General features: G+C 43.7%; 2 protein-coding genes across 7 annotated transcripts in view; one reads left to right on the top strand and one right to left on the bottom strand.

Annotated features, from left to right (window-relative positions):
- Nucleotides 1-18,091, top strand: PRDM4 (PR/SET domain 4). Of its 5 annotated transcripts, none has more exons than XM_082241174.1 (12): nt 1-20; nt 4,951-5,084; nt 5,567-5,743; nt 6,451-7,239; nt 8,470-8,619; nt 9,301-9,348; nt 10,407-10,525; nt 11,336-11,421; nt 13,483-13,610; nt 14,105-14,419; nt 15,201-15,369; nt 17,094-18,091. In XM_082241174.1, exons 2-12 carry the CDS (start codon nt 4,952-4,954, stop codon nt 17,404-17,406), a joined length of 2,427 nt encoding a protein of 808 aa, XP_082097300.1. In that variant the 5' UTR covers nt 1-20; nt 4,951; the 3' UTR covers nt 17,407-18,091. The 5 variants fall into 5 exon arrangements, with proteins under 5 accessions (XP_082097300.1, XP_082097302.1, XP_082097298.1 ...); XM_082241176.1 differs by lacking the exon at nt 1-20 and adding an exon at nt 211-513 and having other exon boundaries at nt 6,556-7,239; XM_082241172.1 differs by lacking the exon at nt 1-20 and adding an exon at nt 213-513.
- PWP1 (PWP1 homolog, endonuclein) overlaps nt 17,318-18,875 on the bottom strand; it is a 17,129-nt gene continuing 15,571 nt past the window's right edge. The window contains exons 15-16 of one of the 2 annotated variants that reach the window (XM_082241219.1): nt 18,446-18,562; nt 17,318-17,355 (exon numbers count right to left, since the gene is read on the bottom strand). In XM_082241219.1, coding sequence (XP_082097345.1) covers nt 18,450-18,562 — 113 coding nt within the window. In that variant the 3' untranslated portion in view covers nt 17,318-17,355; nt 18,446-18,449. Of the gene's footprint in view, nt 17,356-17,440; nt 18,563-18,875 lie in introns of those variants that run through there. The other variant, XM_082241218.1, reaches the window with a different exon arrangement.

Here is an 18,875-nt window from a genome sequence, read left to right on the forward strand (position 1 = left end):
TTGCAGCGAAGGGCGAACAGGCCAGTCTAGAGAAGAGCGGCGGCGCGCGGGCTGAGGAAAGGAGGGGGGGGTCGCTTCCTGGACGCGGAACGGAGCGGAAGCCATCGCCGTTCTGAGCACGGCTCCCCCTCCCTCCCCTCCCCGGCTTTTGCCAGCGCGCGCGCTCTCCCCCCCCCCTCTCGCGCGCCTCGTCCCCTCAGGGAGCGGCTGTTCTGTGGAGCTGCGCCACCTCCCCTTCCGGAAGGGGGCGCTGTTCCTTCGGCTGGCGCGCCGCGCCTCCTCCCATGAGGCTCCCCTGGCGGAGGCCGGGGCCTGCGCTGAGGTGGGGCGGGAGGCGGCCGGGGCCGCTGCTGCTGTTGCCTTAGGTCGATGCCTGCTCGCTTGCTCGCCTGCCTGGGGCGGAGAAGGGCGGCGGCTGAGCGGGGAGGCCAGATGAGGAGGCGGCGGAGGAGGCCGCTGCCGCCGCCGGGTCCCCCTCAGCCCCACCGGCCTCGCCAGGTAAATGCATCACAGGTGAGAGGGCTCACAGGTGCGTTTGTGTGTGTCGGGGCCGAGTTTGCGCCGGTTGCCGAGCCTCGTTTGCAGCCCCCCGAAGTTGAGCCTTGGGTTATGTGGAGAGGGGTGCCTCTGGGCGCGTCCAGAGTGCCGTTAGACGATTAATCCCTTAGGCTGCGATTTTGCAGCAGGCACTTGTGTCCAAGGAGGGAAAGCGCTCCAGAGATGGAGATTTCACGGAATAGTCGCAGCAGGAGCCAGGATTTCTATCATGCTAAGTCTTAGGAAGGGTCGAAGGCAGGCATTGAAGCTCAGAGGCTTCTTTGCACGCAGGTGCTTCCAGGTTCTCAATCCCTGGCGTTTTCAGGTGTTGGAGAGGATTTCTGCCTGAAACACATAGTGAACTAGAAGTGACTTGGTTTAAGGCAGCTATGTATTTATTAAACAGCTTCCCAACTGGAGAGGATGGTACATTAAACACTGGGAGTTGGCAGGATCATATATGATAACATGGTGTAACGTATATGTGATACTGATGGGTTTGGTGTAGAGTAGAAATATGCTTAACTTTATTGGAATGCCAAACAAAAGGTGATAACTGATGCTCTTTTTCATTGCTGTAATATTGCAGCACTATGTTGAGAGACGAGGTGTGAGAATAATTAAAAGAATTTGTGGTTTGAAAAGCAGAAGCTGGCAGTACAGTCATTCCATTTTGCCTGTTGGCTTTTTATTCACTGTAATTTCTAGCACTCTAGTCTGCATCAAGAGGTATGCATAGCTGGTTCTCAGCATGCACAACATGCTAAAGCACACAACACACTAAAGATGCTGTGCCTTTCAGCTGTAACAGTGCCTTCCCACAGAGTGTTCACCCCACCTCAGGTTTCACAATCCCTTTTGGAAGTGCAGTCTGCTTCTCATATTTGCTGTTAAAGTTGTAGTTAAGTTGCCTGATTGATGGACTTGCTACTTTGGTCCCTACACAGGGAGTTTACAAATTAGATTGCACCCATGCCATGCACTTCAAGCACTTTTATGTCATTTTTACATAATTCACCATTCATTTTAAGGGTGATAGAGGGAAAGAACGTCACCAGTAATGTACAGAAAAAAATAATTGTTTTCTTAGAATGGCAATGGCACCCACTTGAGAGGTGCCAGAACTGAAATCTGGCGAGTTCTGGCTGAAAAAAAGAACTGTCCAAAGGCATTTATTTTTGCCTGTTTTTTTGCCTTATATTGCTTAGAGCCGGTGTTCTTTTTCCTAGAAAATAGGTGCCGGTACTCACCATGAAGTTGTTACATTAAGTGCCACAGTTTTTTAACAACAACAAAAAGGGTACTGTGTACCCTTGAGTACCCCCTGAAAAAAGCACTGCTTAGAGCAGTTTACAAGTTTCACAAGAAACAGTTCAACACTGGAAACAAAAAGTTCATTAAAGACATACAGTATGTTGGTGATGCAAACTATGACCTTAAGGCCACAAAAAAGTGATGTCTTAAACACTTTGTGGATATTGTTAAGTCATTGATCCTTGTCCATATCAGCAGTTTTGAAGAGTTGTGGATGGATGTGATACATCTTCATGTTTTTGTGAAGGCAAGCGCAGAGCATTGTTTTCTTTTCAAGATTATCACAGAGATTATGCAGGTGCAGGGAGTTTTAGAGCAAACTGGAGAAAACTGTAGAAAACAGTACGAAGTATTTGACTATTTGTCAGAATTGTCTGACAGCATTCAAAGGAAAGCTAAATATTTGTCTTGAGGGGGTTCCTTGCTTCTGTTCTCTTTTTAAAAAATAATTTCTTAAAATTTCTACACCAGTTGCTTCTAAAAAACCACAAAGCGGTTTACAAGATAACACTGAGAAAAAATTACAACCATACTTTAAAACACACAAGTTAAAATACTAAAACAGATTAAAATTACCTCAGCTTTCTAAGCAACTAGAGTGCTTCTCTGTGTAATGTCTTGAGTGACTGAGCATTTATAACAGAGTTAAATATTCAGTTACATGAGCAAAGAGATGGAAGAAGGAAAATAATAAAGTGTGTATGCCTAGTTAGGTAATAATTAAAGTTGAAAACTTTAATTCAAAGGAAAGGTAAATATTTGTCTTGATTTGTCTTAATTAAAGTTGAAAACTTTAATAAACTGATTAATCAGCTTAAAATGAGGGCCAATTTTGTAATCGTTATGTCTTGTAAACTCACTCTGTGTTAACAATTGATAGAACATTGTTTCTGATGTACAAACAAACAAACAAATTCCTTCCAGCAGCACCTTAGAGACCAACTAAGTTTGTTATTGGTATGAGCTATCGTGTGCATGCACACTTCTTCAGATACTTCAGATACTGAAGAAGTGTGCATGCACACGTAAGCTCATACCAATAACAAACTTAGTTGGTCTCTAAGGTGCTACTGGAAGGAATTATTTTTTTTGTTTCGACTACAGCAGACCAACACGGCTACCTACCTGTTTCTGATGTGTTCAGGTAATAGAGGATGAAAAAGGAGAAAAAGTAAAGGTGTCCTTTCCTTCTAGCGCTGCACAGTTACTTTTGTTTGTTGAACAGTAACTTCTCATATGCTTCATTTCTTCAAAACCTGTACAGCGGTATCTCGTGTTACAGACGCTTCAGGTTACAGACTCCGCTAACCCAGAAATAGTACCTTGGGTTAAGAACTTTGCTTCAGGATGAGAACAGAAATCGCCCAGCGGCGTGGTGGCAGCGGGAGGCCCTATTAGCTAAAGTGGTACCTCAGGTTAAGAACAGTTTCAGGTTAAGAACGGACCTCCAGAACGAATTAAATTCTTAACCCGAGGTACTACTGTAAAATAATATTGGGCCATTATGTGTGTTATACACCTGGGCTCCATACTTCTCAAATGCTATAAGCTTAATTTTTACTGGCTTTCCCAGGAGGAGGAGTTGAATTGTGGGCAGTATCTAATTTCTTTTTATAACTGTTCTTACTTGTTACGTTTTTATTGTTTTATTATTGTACACCACTATGGTATTTTGTAATGTTAAGCAGTTCATAAATAGTCCAAATAAATGCCACAGACCTCAGCACACTTAACTAGGCAAAGGTCTCAAATGAACCCACAAGGACTTCTGTGTAAATGCAACAGGACGATACTGCTAGTGTTACTAATTTAGCTTGCAATATTTCTTAATCAGTATCTACACCTTGTTAAGCTAACTCCCCTACTATTCTATCATTCAGTGATAGAATTGTTGTACTTTCTAACATGTAGCAAAAAGCTATCCATGCAGATACAGATAACTTACAACTTGCGCTTATTTAATATACACACTTGCCTGTTTTGTGATGCAAAAATGGTGTGCATAGGAAAAAAAGAAATGGCATGAAAATGGTGTGAAGGGGGAGGGGAATTGGGGGGAAATAGGAAAAAAACGGAATCTTCTCCAGAGGATTGAGAAACTCTTGGAGCAGCATGGGAGGTCACACAAGAAACTGGAGGGGAGGAGGGTGAATTGGTGAAGATGGCCTCCTTTGCCATTTTGCTGAGGGAAGCCTTCATTAGAACAAAGTGCCTTCTGCCCACAGAAGGACATCACTGGACAGGCACCCAATATTAAATAATGTGATTTCTAGGTCCTGCTACACATACAACATTGATTATGCAAAAACCCCTGTGCATCTAATGGCAATTGTATGCTGCCAATACAGTGGTACCTCAGGTTAAGTACTTAATTCGTTCCAGAGGTCCGTCCTTAACCTGAAACTGTTCTTAACCTGAAGCACCACTTTAGCTAATGGGGCCTCCCGCTGCCACCATGCCGCCACTGCCTGATTTCTGTTCTCATCCTGAAGCAAAGTTCTTAACCCGAGGTATTATTTCTGGGTTAGCGGAGTCTGTAACCTGAAGCATATGTAACCTGAAGCGTATGTAACCCGAGGTACCACTGTATTGATGATGATTTTAGATGGCTGAAAATTCTTTTAAATAAATCACAGTAATTGAACTTGTGAGCTTCTCATAGGCATGTGGATGGTAACCATGGAAAATATGTTGGACTGGATTAATCTTTGGTCTGATCTAGCAAGGCTTCTCTTAAGTTTTTGAGTTGCATTGTGCTGTACGCAGAAATGTTCTGTATAAATAAGTTTTTTTCTGTAGACCTGATATACGTCTGTTGCTGTGTGATTTGAGTTCTCATCATCCATGATCATTGGACACATGCTGGGACCCAACAGTTCCTCATCCCTGATCTAATCTCTGTGGGGAATGGTTTGTAAGGCCCTTGAGAACATATAACTATGTAGTGTACTGTTTGTAGCAGTGAATGTATGTATATTAAGTGGAAAACTTTGGGCAAGATAAGGAGCAGGTCTGAAAACTTGCTTGGCTGGAATTTTATCTGCATGTGTTACACGTTTTCTTTTTATCTGCATGTGTTACACGTTTTCTTTTGTCTAGGATGAATGAAATGAGCCTGAACCCTGTAGGGATGGAGCAGCTGACGGCTTCCTCTGTGAGCAATGCCCTGACTGTCTCGGGAAGCCACTTAGGGTTGGCTTCCTCACCAACACACAATGCCATACCAGCACCAGGTAACATAGCAAGCTGGGGGGGACGACTCTTTTTTGTGTTATGTATATCTTTGTGCTGTTCAGACTAGGGGAAGGTGTGTAGCTGACCGAGCCTAGGAAAGGTTGGAGGCCTGCATTCCTCTATTCAATGGAAGTTGCTCTTACTTTGGTCCTTTGTCTCATATTATGGTGCTCCTGCCACCGAAGCTTGGCATCTGTGGATCCTGGTGGCAATTCCACACACTTTCAGTTATATGAGCATTTTTGAAATGCTACCAAAAATACAATGTCCACACACAGTGCAGAGTTCTGCTGTGAAGCAACTCCCAAGAACAGCAGCAAAGGGGGGTGAAAAACTATTAAAAGAAGCTTAAGCAGCATTTCCCCCATTGTGATAGAAACCAATGCTTTCAATGATCCTCCTCATTTTAACCCCCCCCCCATGCTTCTTCTTAATTTATTGGCAGTATAATTGCATTTTATCTGCATTTTGTTTCTGCTAGGATTACCAGTTGCAATTCCAAATTTGGGGCCCTCCTTACCCTCTGCTTTGTCCCTGATGCTTCCAATGGGCATTGGGGATCGGGGAGTGATGTGTGGAATACCAGAGAGAAACTATACCCTACCTCCACCGCCATACCCTCACCTGGAGAGCAGCTACTTCAGACACATTCTACCTGGTGAGTAGTGCGGCTGGATGGAGATGTGTGTTGAGACTGAAAGTCTTTACTCAGCAGGAAGGTTTATGGGAGAACCTCTTGCAGGGGGAATGAGTAATAATGTTGGCCCTGAAAGCCCCCATGGGTTAGATGGCAGGATATATATTTCAGGGAAAGGGTTAAAAACTTGGTAAGTTAAGTAAGTTTCTCCCATTTTTAAAAAAATGTTTAACCATTAGTCATATACAGAAGCAGGCTTTTTGCAGAATTGTAGTCGTATGTCTTGCTTTCTTTTTCTCATGGCTTGAGAAATCTTGGAACTGCATAGAATTGCTATTTGTGAGTCTTAACTTTTTCATGATTTAGAGTTTTTATTTATTAAATTTATATCCTGCCATTCATCCCAAAGGAGTTCAAGGTGGCTTTAAGGAGCAACAGCCTCTAGAACAGGAGTAGACAACATGTCACCCTCCGCATGTTTGGACTACACTCCCATCGGCCCCAGCAGGTGCTGCCAAGTGATCAGGGATGATGGGTTTGAAGTCCAAAACATCTGGAATTCACCATGTTGGCTATTAGAGATTTAGAAGTGTTGGATTTTTATTTGTATGTATAGATTGCTGTTAGGTTCAGCCACTTGAAACTTGACTTTTTATTGCAAACTGATCCTCTTCTCACTTTCTCTTCTCTTTTTCTCCCCTCTCTTTTTCTTTTCTCTCCTTCTTCAGGTCTTTTATCTTATTTAGCTGACAGACCTCCACCTCAGTACATCCACCCCAACAATATAAATGTTGATAGTAATCCAGCTTTATCTGTCTCCAACAACCCTTCAGGCCTAGATCCCTACCAGCCCAATGGAACGGTGGGTCTCGAACCAGGCATTGTCTCCATGGATTCCCGCTCAGTGAACACACACAGCACCCAAAGCTTGCATCCCAGCGACAGCCATGAGGTAGCTCTGGATACCACAATCTCCATGGAAAGTGTTTCGAGGGTTACCAGCCCAATCTCTACTGACAGGATGGCTGAGGAACTTACAATGGGTGATGTGGCTGGGGATCATTCACAGATTGCAAATGGAAGCCATAGTCATGAGCCTCTAGCTGTGGATGCTGTGGGTAGCAGCTTAACCACGGACACTGTAGGTCATAATGGCGTCCTCCCTATTCATGGTAGCAGCTTGGAGCTTCCTGTTGTTATGGAGCCTGACCACATTGCAGGCCGTGTCAGTGGTCTATCTGACAGGACGCTTGGCGACTCCATTCATGCAGTGGCCATGAGCAGCAATTCTGTGAGTGTGGCACTTTCTACCTCACACAACCTCACATCCCTGGAATCTGTCTCCTTACATGAAGTGGGTCTCAGTTTGGAGCCTGTGACTTCCATAAGCCAGGAAGTAGCCATGGGACAAACTCATGTGGATGTCTCCCCAGACAACCTTTCCTTTGTGCCGTCATCGCTGCAGATGGAGGACTCCAATTCAAACAAGGAGAACATGGCTACCTTGTTTACCATATGTGAGTGTTTGTCAGTGTATGCTTGCCTCAGTCTATAGGTATTTTTTTTGCATTGCAAGGTAGCACGTTTCTTGCAGTAAACGTATTTACTTCTGGTGGCAGAGTCCAGCTGAACCATAAAAGAAATCTAACAGAAGTTGGGGAAAACTGGGCTAAATCTTACATTGTACAGAACTGTCATTTAAAGAAACCAACACTTTGGTGTGTATTTTTTCCTTTTTTGTCAGCCCAGTTGATTTCTCCCTTCCAGATTACAAAAAACAACAAGTTTTTTCAGCTCATAGTGCATACAGACATACCTAGACACAGGAGTGGGTGTGGGTTGTTCCACTGTCACTGCTCATTCCCTCACGTCTATACATACAGGCTCTAAAGTGAATGCAGCTCAGTTCTTTGCCCCTCCCCCCACTTTCTAATTGTCCCAAGTGTTTTCCCTGCTTACATGTTTGTTTGGTGTTTTGTTATTTTCATTATTGAAAAAAGAACACCAGCCCTGTTTCCCTTTTTAGCACTTATTTATATTTATTTGGAGACATTCTTAGCCACACTTCACCATAAAGGCCCAGGGCAGGTTGCAATATTATCTTGCAAAGTTAAAATCGAAACAGAATAGAAGACAATAGAAGTAGGTCCCTTGAAAATCTGCTCTGCCCAAAGAAAGGTACAAGGTGGTTTCCTGTTTGGTGGACCCTTTTGCCAGTTAGTGCTGTTGGGCTAGAAACTGGAAGAAAAACTTGATCAAGTTTGTGTGTCTTGACTTTTAAGTGGCTATGCTCCCACAACAGGCTTTCCTCTAACTAAAACTATGTCTATTTGTAAGCACCCTTCCATGTGTTTCCCCATCCCTGCTGCACATAGGAATAATTCACCTCCACCTGCTACTCAGAATAAAGAACCTGTCTTTCCATCACATTTTAATTTAGTGTAAATTGGTCTTGTCCATGCAGACCTACAGTATGTTAATGATGTGTATTTCCTCCCTCAAATAAATAAATTAAAAATTGAGCAAATATTTTCTGCCCTGGTCACTTGAAGGCAATTTTTAATTTCCACAAAGAGCCGGACAAGTCATTACTGTATTTACAAATGTGCAGGATTAGCAAAAGGAGACTGCAGGCTCTTTGCATTAACTATTTGTAACTTGACTTTTTGTATTTGTGACACCCTCATCTTGCCTGACTTGCTACAGTAACAATATCCCCAATGTTCTGTGTCCTCCCTCAACTGCAGGGTGCACGCTCTGCGACAAGGCCTACCCATCTGATTGTCCAGATCACGGGCCTGTGACCTTTGTTTCAGACACCCCAATCGAGAGCAGAGCCAGGCTTTCTCTCCCGAAACAGCTTGTCATCCGCCAGTCTCTCATGGGAGCCGAAGTTGGTAAGGATACCGTTAACTAGATTTTTATGAGGTGGGGTATGGTTGATTGGGGAGAGAAAAGGAGATCCCAAATGAATAAAACCTCATATGGTAATAGTGGAAAACAAGATAATTAAAAGGTGGCATTTGGAAAGAAATTGAGTCTGGGCAGTTCATTTGTAAATGGGTGTACAAGACAAGAATATCTGTTTTGTAGGCAGAGAATGGTGGGAGGTATTTTTATATTGTGCCAGTGCTTATTATTAAGTGATTAATGAGGAAAGCAGTAACATTGTCGAGACTTGTTGCCTAGATCAGGGGTGGCTACACTGTGGCCCTTGAGATGTTACTGGACTATCATCATCTGTGACTCTTGACCATGCTGGCTGGGGCTGATGGGAGTTGGGGTCTAACAACATCTGCTTCCCCACCATGTTTGCATTTTCTTATGTAGAACAGTTAACCTAGCTACAGCAACTATTATATAGCCCTATAAAATTTTAGTGCCTCACAGCTCCTTAAGGAAGGTAGTTGATCTGGAGGCAGGGGTAGATAATTAGAATGTCAAGAGTCTAGCAGCAAGTCATTTCACTCCCACTCAGTGCAAGATTCTTAATAGGTAGTATTCTCTGTAGCATATTTTTTATGTCTGCAAAGGTACATTAGTTTACACTAATAGAGATTGTCACCTTTTCTCTTCAGGTGGGCAGTATTGTCAGTTATCAACATGTCTTGGATCTTCCTCCTTGGGTATGGCCACTAGATAAACTTTGGCAATGAAACTCTTGACTCAGTCAGTTAGTGGAATTAGGCCTGGGCATTCATAGAAACTTATTGGTTGTATTTATATCCATGTCTTTAAATGTTTCATTTAAGCCCTGTGACGTTATATTTAGTTACTTGTGCTCTTGAAAACGCAGCTCCAGATCCGCTAAAGTAGGAACTTTTATTTGACCTAATCTCTGTTTTGCAAGGGTTTAATTAAACTCAAAGATAAGTCGGTGGGAGGAGTGATGCTTGAGTCTAAAACTGCCATGACATTGTTGCTGCAGTGCTCATAAAGGGCTTGAAAGCCTTCAGGCCAATGACTTTCAAACTTTATATCTTCAGGAGACACTTTCTGCAGCGACTAACTTGTTACAGAACCTTTGTATGTCTCTTACGGCTTTCAGGAGATCTTGGGGTATCTTCTAAGAGCTAACATTCAATTTATGTGCCACACCATCCAGGTCTGGTGGGTTTGTCTTCTTGAACTGATAGTATGACCTATCTCTCTCCTACAGCAGTACATTTGGAACCCCTTTGTTGAAAACCCTCCGCCTTAAGGCATCACTCTCTTGGAGTGAGAATTAACAGCCTGGACAGAGATGTTTAGTGGAGTAACTGGGGAGATTATGGAGAACCAAGTTATTCTAACTGTGCAAAGAATTGGCAACCTGAGATGCTTGCTGTATTCCTGGCTGCTTCTGCAGTTTCTGAAATAAAAATTTTCTATTTTTGCAGGAAGTGCCTTGAAAACTTAAGTGAGCGCAGGAGGTCAGGACCTCACTTTCACAACTCGACTGAAAGTAAATGATTTGATATTAGAAGAAAAAATAGATTGATGCAGTGATTAACAGTTGAGCGTACTCCCAAGAGTGTTATGTGATAGTAGTTGTTCCTGTGACTATCTCATTTTGTAGATGCTTTCATGGGCTGATGCTTAGCAGTAGTCCTCTGAGTGCTATACAACATTACATCTTTGCAGTGGTGGTGTTGGAATTTGTTAGGTGTAATCAGTGGATTGTTGTTTTTAAACCTCTTGGCAGGTGTGCTGGCTAGAGAAACTATTCCTGTACGCACTTGCTTTGGACCCCTCATTGGGCAGCAGAGCCACTCCATGGAAGTAGCAGATTGGACAGACAAAGCTGCCAATCACATTTGGAAGGTCAGTTTGTGTTGTCATGTCCTCCTCTTCATTATTGAACCTTGTGCAAAAAAGACAACGTGGGTTTGCCTTGTCTTCTTTTGTGTGCATGCACAAAAAAATGGCAACATGACATTGGGTATGGTGAGAAAAGTGGCAAGTTATCCTGAATTAAGTGGTATCTGTATGTATAATATTCCATTTTCACATTTGAAAATGCTTGAGACTTGCCTTCCTTTTCCCCAGCTATAATGCTTTTCTTAAGAAATATAATGTTCTCTTAAGAAAGGTGTATGGAGCTTTTGGCTCTCCGGATGTTGCTGAACTACAACTCCCATCAGTCCCAGCAAGCATGGCCAATGACTAGGGAATTCTAGTACAGCAACATCTGGAGGGCCAAAGGTTCCCTACACCTGTTTAAGGTTTGTCTACACAGCAGGCAAAATTGAGTTTACTACTGTGGGCTTTATAGCTGCCTCGTCCTTCTTTCCTTTCATCCTTGTGAACTGAAGCCGTCAGGGAGCTCTAGCACATAGTGCATTACAAAGGTTCAGATCATGGCATCTTGGAAATCGGGGTGGGAGGGAGAATGTGCTTTTAGAAATGAAGCTATTCTCTAATAAAGGATGGTCCATAGTATGATGTCTTCATGCTTAGTTTACCCCATCTTTTTAGATTGTTTCCAGCACTTAAGAAATTTGCTGCAGGAAAGTCCTGGCTGTAATATTTCCTCCATGTAATATTTCCTCCATGCTGCTGCAGCGACAGTCTCTGTGGAGAGATTTTCCAAACATTTCAACTGGCACTTCTGTCTTACTTTTCTCTCATCAGATGTACCACAACAATGTCCTGGAGTTCTATATCATCACAACTGATGAAAATGAATGTAACTGGATGATGTTTGTGCGGAAAGCCAGGTGAGAAAACGATACACTTAGGCAGGGTTAGGTATCTTAGTGGAACAGTCATACTGATATGATATGCATTCCTCCATGTATTGTATCAGAACCTTATCATTCTATCTCGCTTTTCTCTGCCCCCATTTTTACTTGAAATAGCACTCTTGCTTTCTTTAACTGCTTTAGTCCAGGCATAGACAAATTCGGCCCTCCAGATGTTTTGGGACTACAACTCCCACCATCCCTAGCTAACAGGACCAGTGGTCAGGGATGATGGGAATTGTAGTCTGAAAAACATCTGGAGGGCCGAGTTTGCCTATGCCTGCTTTAGTCCAATATTCAGGAAGTGTAATTCAGGAAAACTTATTCCAACCATACGTGTTCTCATAGAACTACACTGGTTATCAGATGGTTTCTGGACCCAACTGAAAATGCTGTTCTGGCTTTTGAGACACATGTTCTGGCTTCTGAGACACTATCTGAATTTGGGGCACTTAGAGCAATGTAACTTTTAGGCTTAGGGACCAAATGTGGCCTTCAAAGCCTTGCTGTCTGGTCCCTGGGAGTGATTTTGCTTGACTACATTGTATACTTGAACTCCCATGTCATTTATATAAATGGAGGATAGAGGTAGGGGTGTGTTTGTGTGTGTATATAGAAACTAGCCTACTGTAGAAAGGTGAACTTTACATTCACTGCTCTGCCACTCTTGACCTACCACAGGTCCCCAGAAAGAAATGCAGCCCTCAGACTGAAATAGGTTCCCCGCTGAAGGTTTAAATCATAATAATAAAAATAATACTAACACACCCACACTGGCAACTTCGGTTCAGGTTCACCTTTCATGCACACAGGTGTGAGTCAGAAACTATATATTACAAGATCCTAAGCCCCTTTGTTGCCCTGACATGTCCCAAAAATATGCCAGCTCTGGGGCTGGGTTAGTTAATACGCTCCTACTGTGATTAAATGGAAGGGGACAGAGACAGCTTCCCCTCCTGCCTTGGTCATAGTTGGAAGCAGGGCATAGGCTGTAGTGCAGTAGCTCTGCTATGGATTCTTCACCCATTCCTCAGTAGGATTGCTCTGCCCTTCTTTAGGCCCACTTAAACCTTTCACCAGTACAGTAGCACCTCGGCTTATGTTACCTTTGGGTAACATGAACGGCAAATCCAGAAGTGTTTCACTGCATGCATGCGCAGCAGTATCTTCAGCTGCGGAAACCTCGGAATCCAACCGGAGCTCTGCAACCGGAGGTACCACTGTACAACTAGTTAACCTCCACTTCTAAGCTTCCGGCTGTATTGTTTGGCACAGAAGTTCGTGGCAAAAAGGGTCAAATGTTTTGGTGCATATTCACAGCAGACTTTCCTGAAATGGGCTGCAGTAAGTTTGGATGCAAGTCGCGGGGAGTAAAATATGCAGGGTGTCAAGGACATAGGATCCAGGAGTCCAGAGGTGGACATTGGGAATGTTTAAAAGTAAAACAATGACATCTGAATCTTGCAAGGGAATAATGTGACTATTGGTCATGCTACCTAGAGCCGATGGGAATTGGAGTCCAACAACATCTGAAAGGACACACATTCCCCCATCCCGGTTCTAAAGAAGCTGTCTGCTCCAGGATGGAAGTCACCCACTGTGTGGACCACTGGATGGAAATGAGTAGTACAGTGGTACCTCAGGTTACATACGCTTCAGGTTACAAAATAGTACCTCAGGTTAAGAACTTTGCTTCAGGATGAGAACAGAAATCGTGCTCCGGTGGCGCAGCGGCAGCAGGAGGCCCCATTAGCTAAAGTGGTGCTTCAGGTTAAGAACAGTTTCAGGTTAAGTACAGACCTCCGGAACGAATTAAGTTCTTAACCTGAGGTACCACTGTATTACAAAGCTGAATTTCAGAAAGGTCCACTTCTTCATTCAGCAGAAATATTTTTTTCTGACAGCTACAAAACTAGTCAGTTACTGTTTTGAATTAGCTTGTACTAAGAATGTTAAGCATTCCAGAAATATTGATGGAATAAATATAAATACTATGTCACATTTAAATTGGTTTCCCCTCTTCCCTGCATATAACAGGAATCGGGAAGAACAAAATCTGGTGGCTTATCCTCATGATGGAAAGATTTACTTCTGCACCTCACGTGATATCCCCCCAGAGCATGAGCTTCTATTTTACTATAGTCGAGATTATGCCAGACAAATCGGTAAGCAGTTTGATGCACTTAATTGAATGTAACCTGTAGAAAGCATCCACTTGCCTTCAGTTTGCCTCTTATCAGAGCTATGTTTGAATGGATTTAGCTCCATGTTGTTAATTTTATTCATGTCCAGAATGTGGAATTCTAATTCTAGGTAATTTACAAAATGTTTGCCAAGCTGGGTTATTTTGCAGGCTGGGAAGCTCAGTTATGAGCTTTGAAGCTTGTGCAACATCAGTTACCAAGGAACAGAAACTCTGTAATGCCCAATTTGCACATTGTTGGCTTTACAGCGCTATCTGACCATTTGTTTGCACAAAGCTACTAGTTTGCAACTTTTTCTGTGCCTTTTTTTTAGTCAGGGTTATTTTATTGTCTTTTGTTCCTGCAAAATGCACTGAATAAAAAGGGAAGACCAGTCACCTTTAAGCAGAGCCAAGCTTGCAGGTATACGAGAGCTGTGGTGCTTGAAAGTCTGAGATCTTGTTTTTGCGTTCAAGGTGTTCCTGAGCATCCTGATGTGCACACTTGTCACTGTGGAAAAGAATGTGCTTCCTACACGGAATTCAAGGCGCACCTGAGTAGTCACATCCACAGCCACTTCCCCAGCCAGGGGCACAGCAGCAACCATGGACCAGGCCACAGTAAGGAGAGAAAGTGGAAATGCTCCATGTGTCCTCAAGCTTTCATCTCACCGTCTAAGCTTCATGTTCACTTCATGGGGCACATGGGCATGAAGCCACACAAGTGTGATTTCTGTAGCAAAGCCTTTAGTGACCCTAGCAATCTCCGTACACACCTCAAAATACACACAGGTAAGTGAAGACCTTAAAGTTCTGGAGTTGATAATGTGAGTTGCCTGGGTTGTTAATGAACTGTATTGCTGTGGACAAACTTCCACAGGCAAACTCAGTATGAGCTCTCAGTATAGTTTTTTATTTCTGTGAAAGAAACTAAATTTGTTTCTAAGTGACTTGGTTAATTTTTTATTAGCATTCTTTTTTTGCCTTTGTCAGAAAGTCCAAGGTATTTGGCAGCATCTTTGGGCTGCAGTGTCTCCTCCTTCCTACCAAGCCTCTTTCACTAGAAATGAACATTGTAGGCAAAAGTCCCAGCTGTTGCATACTGTGTGCCCCAGAGCCCTGCTTAAAGTCCCCTGCACAAAATAGAAAGAACATATGGAAATGAGCTTTATTATCTTGCTTGCATGCCTTTTCTGTACATCCTTCTATCCCAGTAGACCATTTCTGTTCAATACGTATTTGACTAAATGCTCTGCTTTTAGCCTTTAGCCAGATTTGAAACATTTTTCCAAAGAGGAAACACAGGGAGATAATGTGTTATGATGGGCAGGACTGTTGTGTGGCCCTGTGATGGATCACACTGGGTATAGGATGATGCAGTATCCTGTCAGTAGTAAAATGTGAGGAGAGCTCAGGGATACACGCTCCCTGGCATGTGAACATGCAGCTGCCGCACATAATCATTCCTTGTTAATGGCAAACAGGATGCTGGCTTAGGTTTTAAAGTGTTCATACAATTAGGTAGAAGGAACAATGTAAAATGGTCTTATACCCCTTGTTTAACTAATTCCAGGTCAGAAGAATTATCGCTGTGCTCTCTGTGAAAAGTCCTTTACTCAGAAGGCCCACCTGGAGTCTCACATGGTTATCCATACAGGGGAGAAAAACCTCAAGTGTGATTACTGTGACAAACTGTTCATGCGACGGCAGGATCTCAAACAGCATGTGCTCACACATACCCAGTAGGTACCGTATTTTTCGCTCTATAGGACGCACCTTGTTTTAGAGGGGTAGAACAAGAAAAAAAAATTATGCCCCTTCAGCGAAGCGGCAGGAGGCGCTGAATTTCCCCCCCTTGTTCTCCCCCTCTAAAACAAGCTGCCCTTCAAGGTGCGTTCAGTCGCCTTCAGGCGGCTACCTTGGAAGCCTGGAGAGCGAGAGGTCGGTGCGAACCGACCCCTCTCGCTCTCCAGGCTTCAGTGAAGGCAACCTGAAGCCTCCGGAGCGTGGCGGGAGTTCCCGCTACGCTCTGGAGACTTCGGGTTCCTTTCAACCTGCTCTTTGGGGCTGGCGAGGGAAATACCAGGTTGGGGAGCAGCGGAAAGGCGTGCAGCTGCTCCACGAGCTTCTCGGGGCTGCCAGGGAAACCCGGGTTCCTCCCCCACCCCGAGCCCCAAAGAGCAAAGAAGGCAAGACAGCGAGCGGGATGCATCCTGCTTGATGTCTTGGCTTCTGCCATATCTGCGCGCAACCTCTCCAACTGGGAGAGGCTGCACGTGGCTATGGCAATACCCCCACCTCCCGCAAAAGCCCACAGGAGCCACCCACACTTTAAGAAGCACGCGGCTCCTGTGGGCTTTTCTAGAAGGAGGGAGAAGGGACTGACTGGCTGCATCAGTCCCTTCTCCCTCCTGAGGAAAAGCCCGCAAGAGCCGCGTGGAGTTTGTGGGGGGCTTTTCCTGCCTGCCTTCCGCCTGCATTCGCTCCGTAAGACGCACACACATTTCCCCTTTCTTTTTAGGAGGGGGAAAGTGCGTCTTACGGAGTGAAAAATACGGTAACTTGCAGGGGAAAGATAATTTAGAACACCAGATTTTCTACAGAAATGCAGGTGTTGTCTCTTACGCACCTTACAGAGGGAGTGTGGTTGTTCAATTATGCTGTGTTTTTACTCCCAGAGTGATTGACCACCCTCCCAGGCAACAGCAGCCAAGTGCACAAAGCCTCTCAGGCTCAGTTCACAAGTCTGCCTTCGCACAGGGGTGCTACCGCTGCTCCTGGGAGATAATGGTAGCCCACCTGTGTCAAGGCAGAGGTGGTTGAGGCAAGCACACGGACCTGCCTTTGCATGGGTGGGAGGAGAAGGCCAACAAAGCCTCCCCCCTGCTTGTGCAGGCTGGAGGTGGTGCAGGCTGGAGGTGGAGCTGTCTTAAGACTTCTCTGCTGAGGGGCAGGCATCCAGGCGCCTCTTAATGGAGAAATTTAAATAAGCCACTGGTGGCAGAGGGAGAAGCGAGCTGTACCACCAGGCCAATACAGCTTGTTCATCCCTGGAATCTTTAAACTGCTCCTACCCCCTCCCCCCGCCAGCAGAAGGCAGTTCAGGCAAGGAACCAGGGTGGGGGCCGCCTGTTCCCAGCAGTGGGAACAAGCTGCACTGTCCCCAGCCTCATGAGGTGGTGGGGTGAAACCACCTCAGCTCCTTCGTTAAGAGTAGTGGCAGTTTCACCCTGGTGCCTCACAGGGCTGGAGCCAACGCAGCTGCTTGTTTCATCATCACTGTGTATTGCCATGTTTAATATCTGCTATCACCCAGCCCTACTTTAAACCACAGCTTAGCTCAACTGGTGACATGGAAACCAGATCAATAAGTGGTGTTTTTTTTTAGATAGATAGATAAATAAATATATCTCTATCAGTCTACATTCAATCATAATTACAAATGCTTATTTTCTTCCTTGTTTAGAGAACGCCAACTTAAATGTCCCCAATGTGAGAAGCTGTTCTTGAGGACAAACCATCTAAAGAAACACTTAAATTCTCATGAAGGGAAGCGGGACTATGTCTGTGAAAAATGCTCCAAGGCTTATTTAACAAAATATCATCTCACTCGCCACCTAAAAATCTGTAAAGGACCAACCTCCAGTCTCTCAGCCCAAGAAGATGAGGAGGATGAGTCTTCAGAGGAAGAGGAATTGATAAACTCTGTGAGGAGTGACACCTGTAGGCTTAATACAAACATGTATGTGACAAATGACGCACTCTCTTGCCACAAATAAGAAATGGAGGACTTAAAATATAAATCGACTCGACTTCCTAAAATCATGTTTATTACACTACAGTGAATTTCTGGGCAAGGACCAGATCTCACCCCCTTATGAAAATGGCGCATGCACTCAGAGGTTTCCAAGAAGGGTAAAAACAAACTTATCACCTATCCACTTCAAGTGTGGAAACTGCTACTGGTGATTTGGTTGAAGTGCAATGCATGACTTTAGAATACAGAAGTGTAGCTGTCAGTTTTTCTTGTCAGCTGCTTGGAACAAGAACAGATACCCTCATTTACAGTTAATAAATTTGATTTGTATGCCATCACAGCAGAACAGTGCCCTGACTCCTCCCCCACCCCAAGTGATGTATACATTAGTTTGGGCTCAATATGAACTTACTTAAATCAATATTCATTGTACACCAATGAATTGCCCATGTGTTAAGACAACTAGTATTTGCAGATGATACTGTTAATATACAGTACAGGATCAATACAGGAAAGCATGCTTATAATGCAGATTTGGTTTTAGCATGAGCCAGCAATTTGCTGTATATAGTGCCATATAGTATTACCTGTATGGTTACTAATAACCATGTATTTTGGGGAGTTCTGCTGCTAATATATTTATGGAATGAAGATTCATTTAAAATCTGTTTCCTTATGGAAAAATTAAAACACTGCTTTTTAACGCATGCATTAATTACCATTCTTTTCCTCAAACCTTTTCTGCTCATGTAGGAATCTTTTCTCCCCCCTTGAAGCACTTAAGGACTTCTTGATGAAGTTAGATACATATTTTAAAATCTTCACTTCCCAAAGAATGAATACATTGCATGAAAACCAAGTGCTGAGGCGAGTTTTTTGTGTAATTTCCCTTTCTGCTCACTGCTCATTAGCGAGAACAGCTTATGTGGGCAGCTCAAGCTTTTACATTAACAGATTGTAAGATTAGATTTGCCCAATATCCTCCAAGGTGTAGATAAATCATTTTTGCACAGTCATGGTATCAATATTCACTTTATATTATACAGTGCAAAATGTAATACCAGATCACGGTTCCATTGCAGCATCTGGATCACTGCTGCAGCCACTAGCAGAATTTTTTGCTTCAGAACTTGATGTGGCAATCACCAGCCTCTGTCGGTTTCCAAACACTTCATTCACTGTAACACAAATAAGAAGAGTAGTTCTGTTAGTACTACTACATTAATTCTGGCCTTTAATAATTGCCATGTAAGCCATCTTAATGTGTTTGTTGCACACTTCTTTTAAACCAGGAAATAATGCAATGACATCCACAGATGCAGTACACCTTTGACAATCCCTTCCCTCATTTACAGAAGAAATTCAGGAAGCCTTAGGAGTATACTCTACCACACTTGGGAGCAGCTGGCGTAATCTCTTGTAATAGATGGTAGGGGATGCTAAGTTGATCATTTCTCTGACATTTTATACCCTATTTTCCTGTGGCAGTTT

The sequence above is a fragment of the Podarcis vaucheri genome (genome assembly GCF_965113315.1).
Source record: "Podarcis vaucheri genome assembly, chromosome: 10".
NCBI lineage: Eukaryota > Metazoa > Chordata > Lepidosauria > Squamata > Lacertidae > Podarcis > Podarcis vaucheri.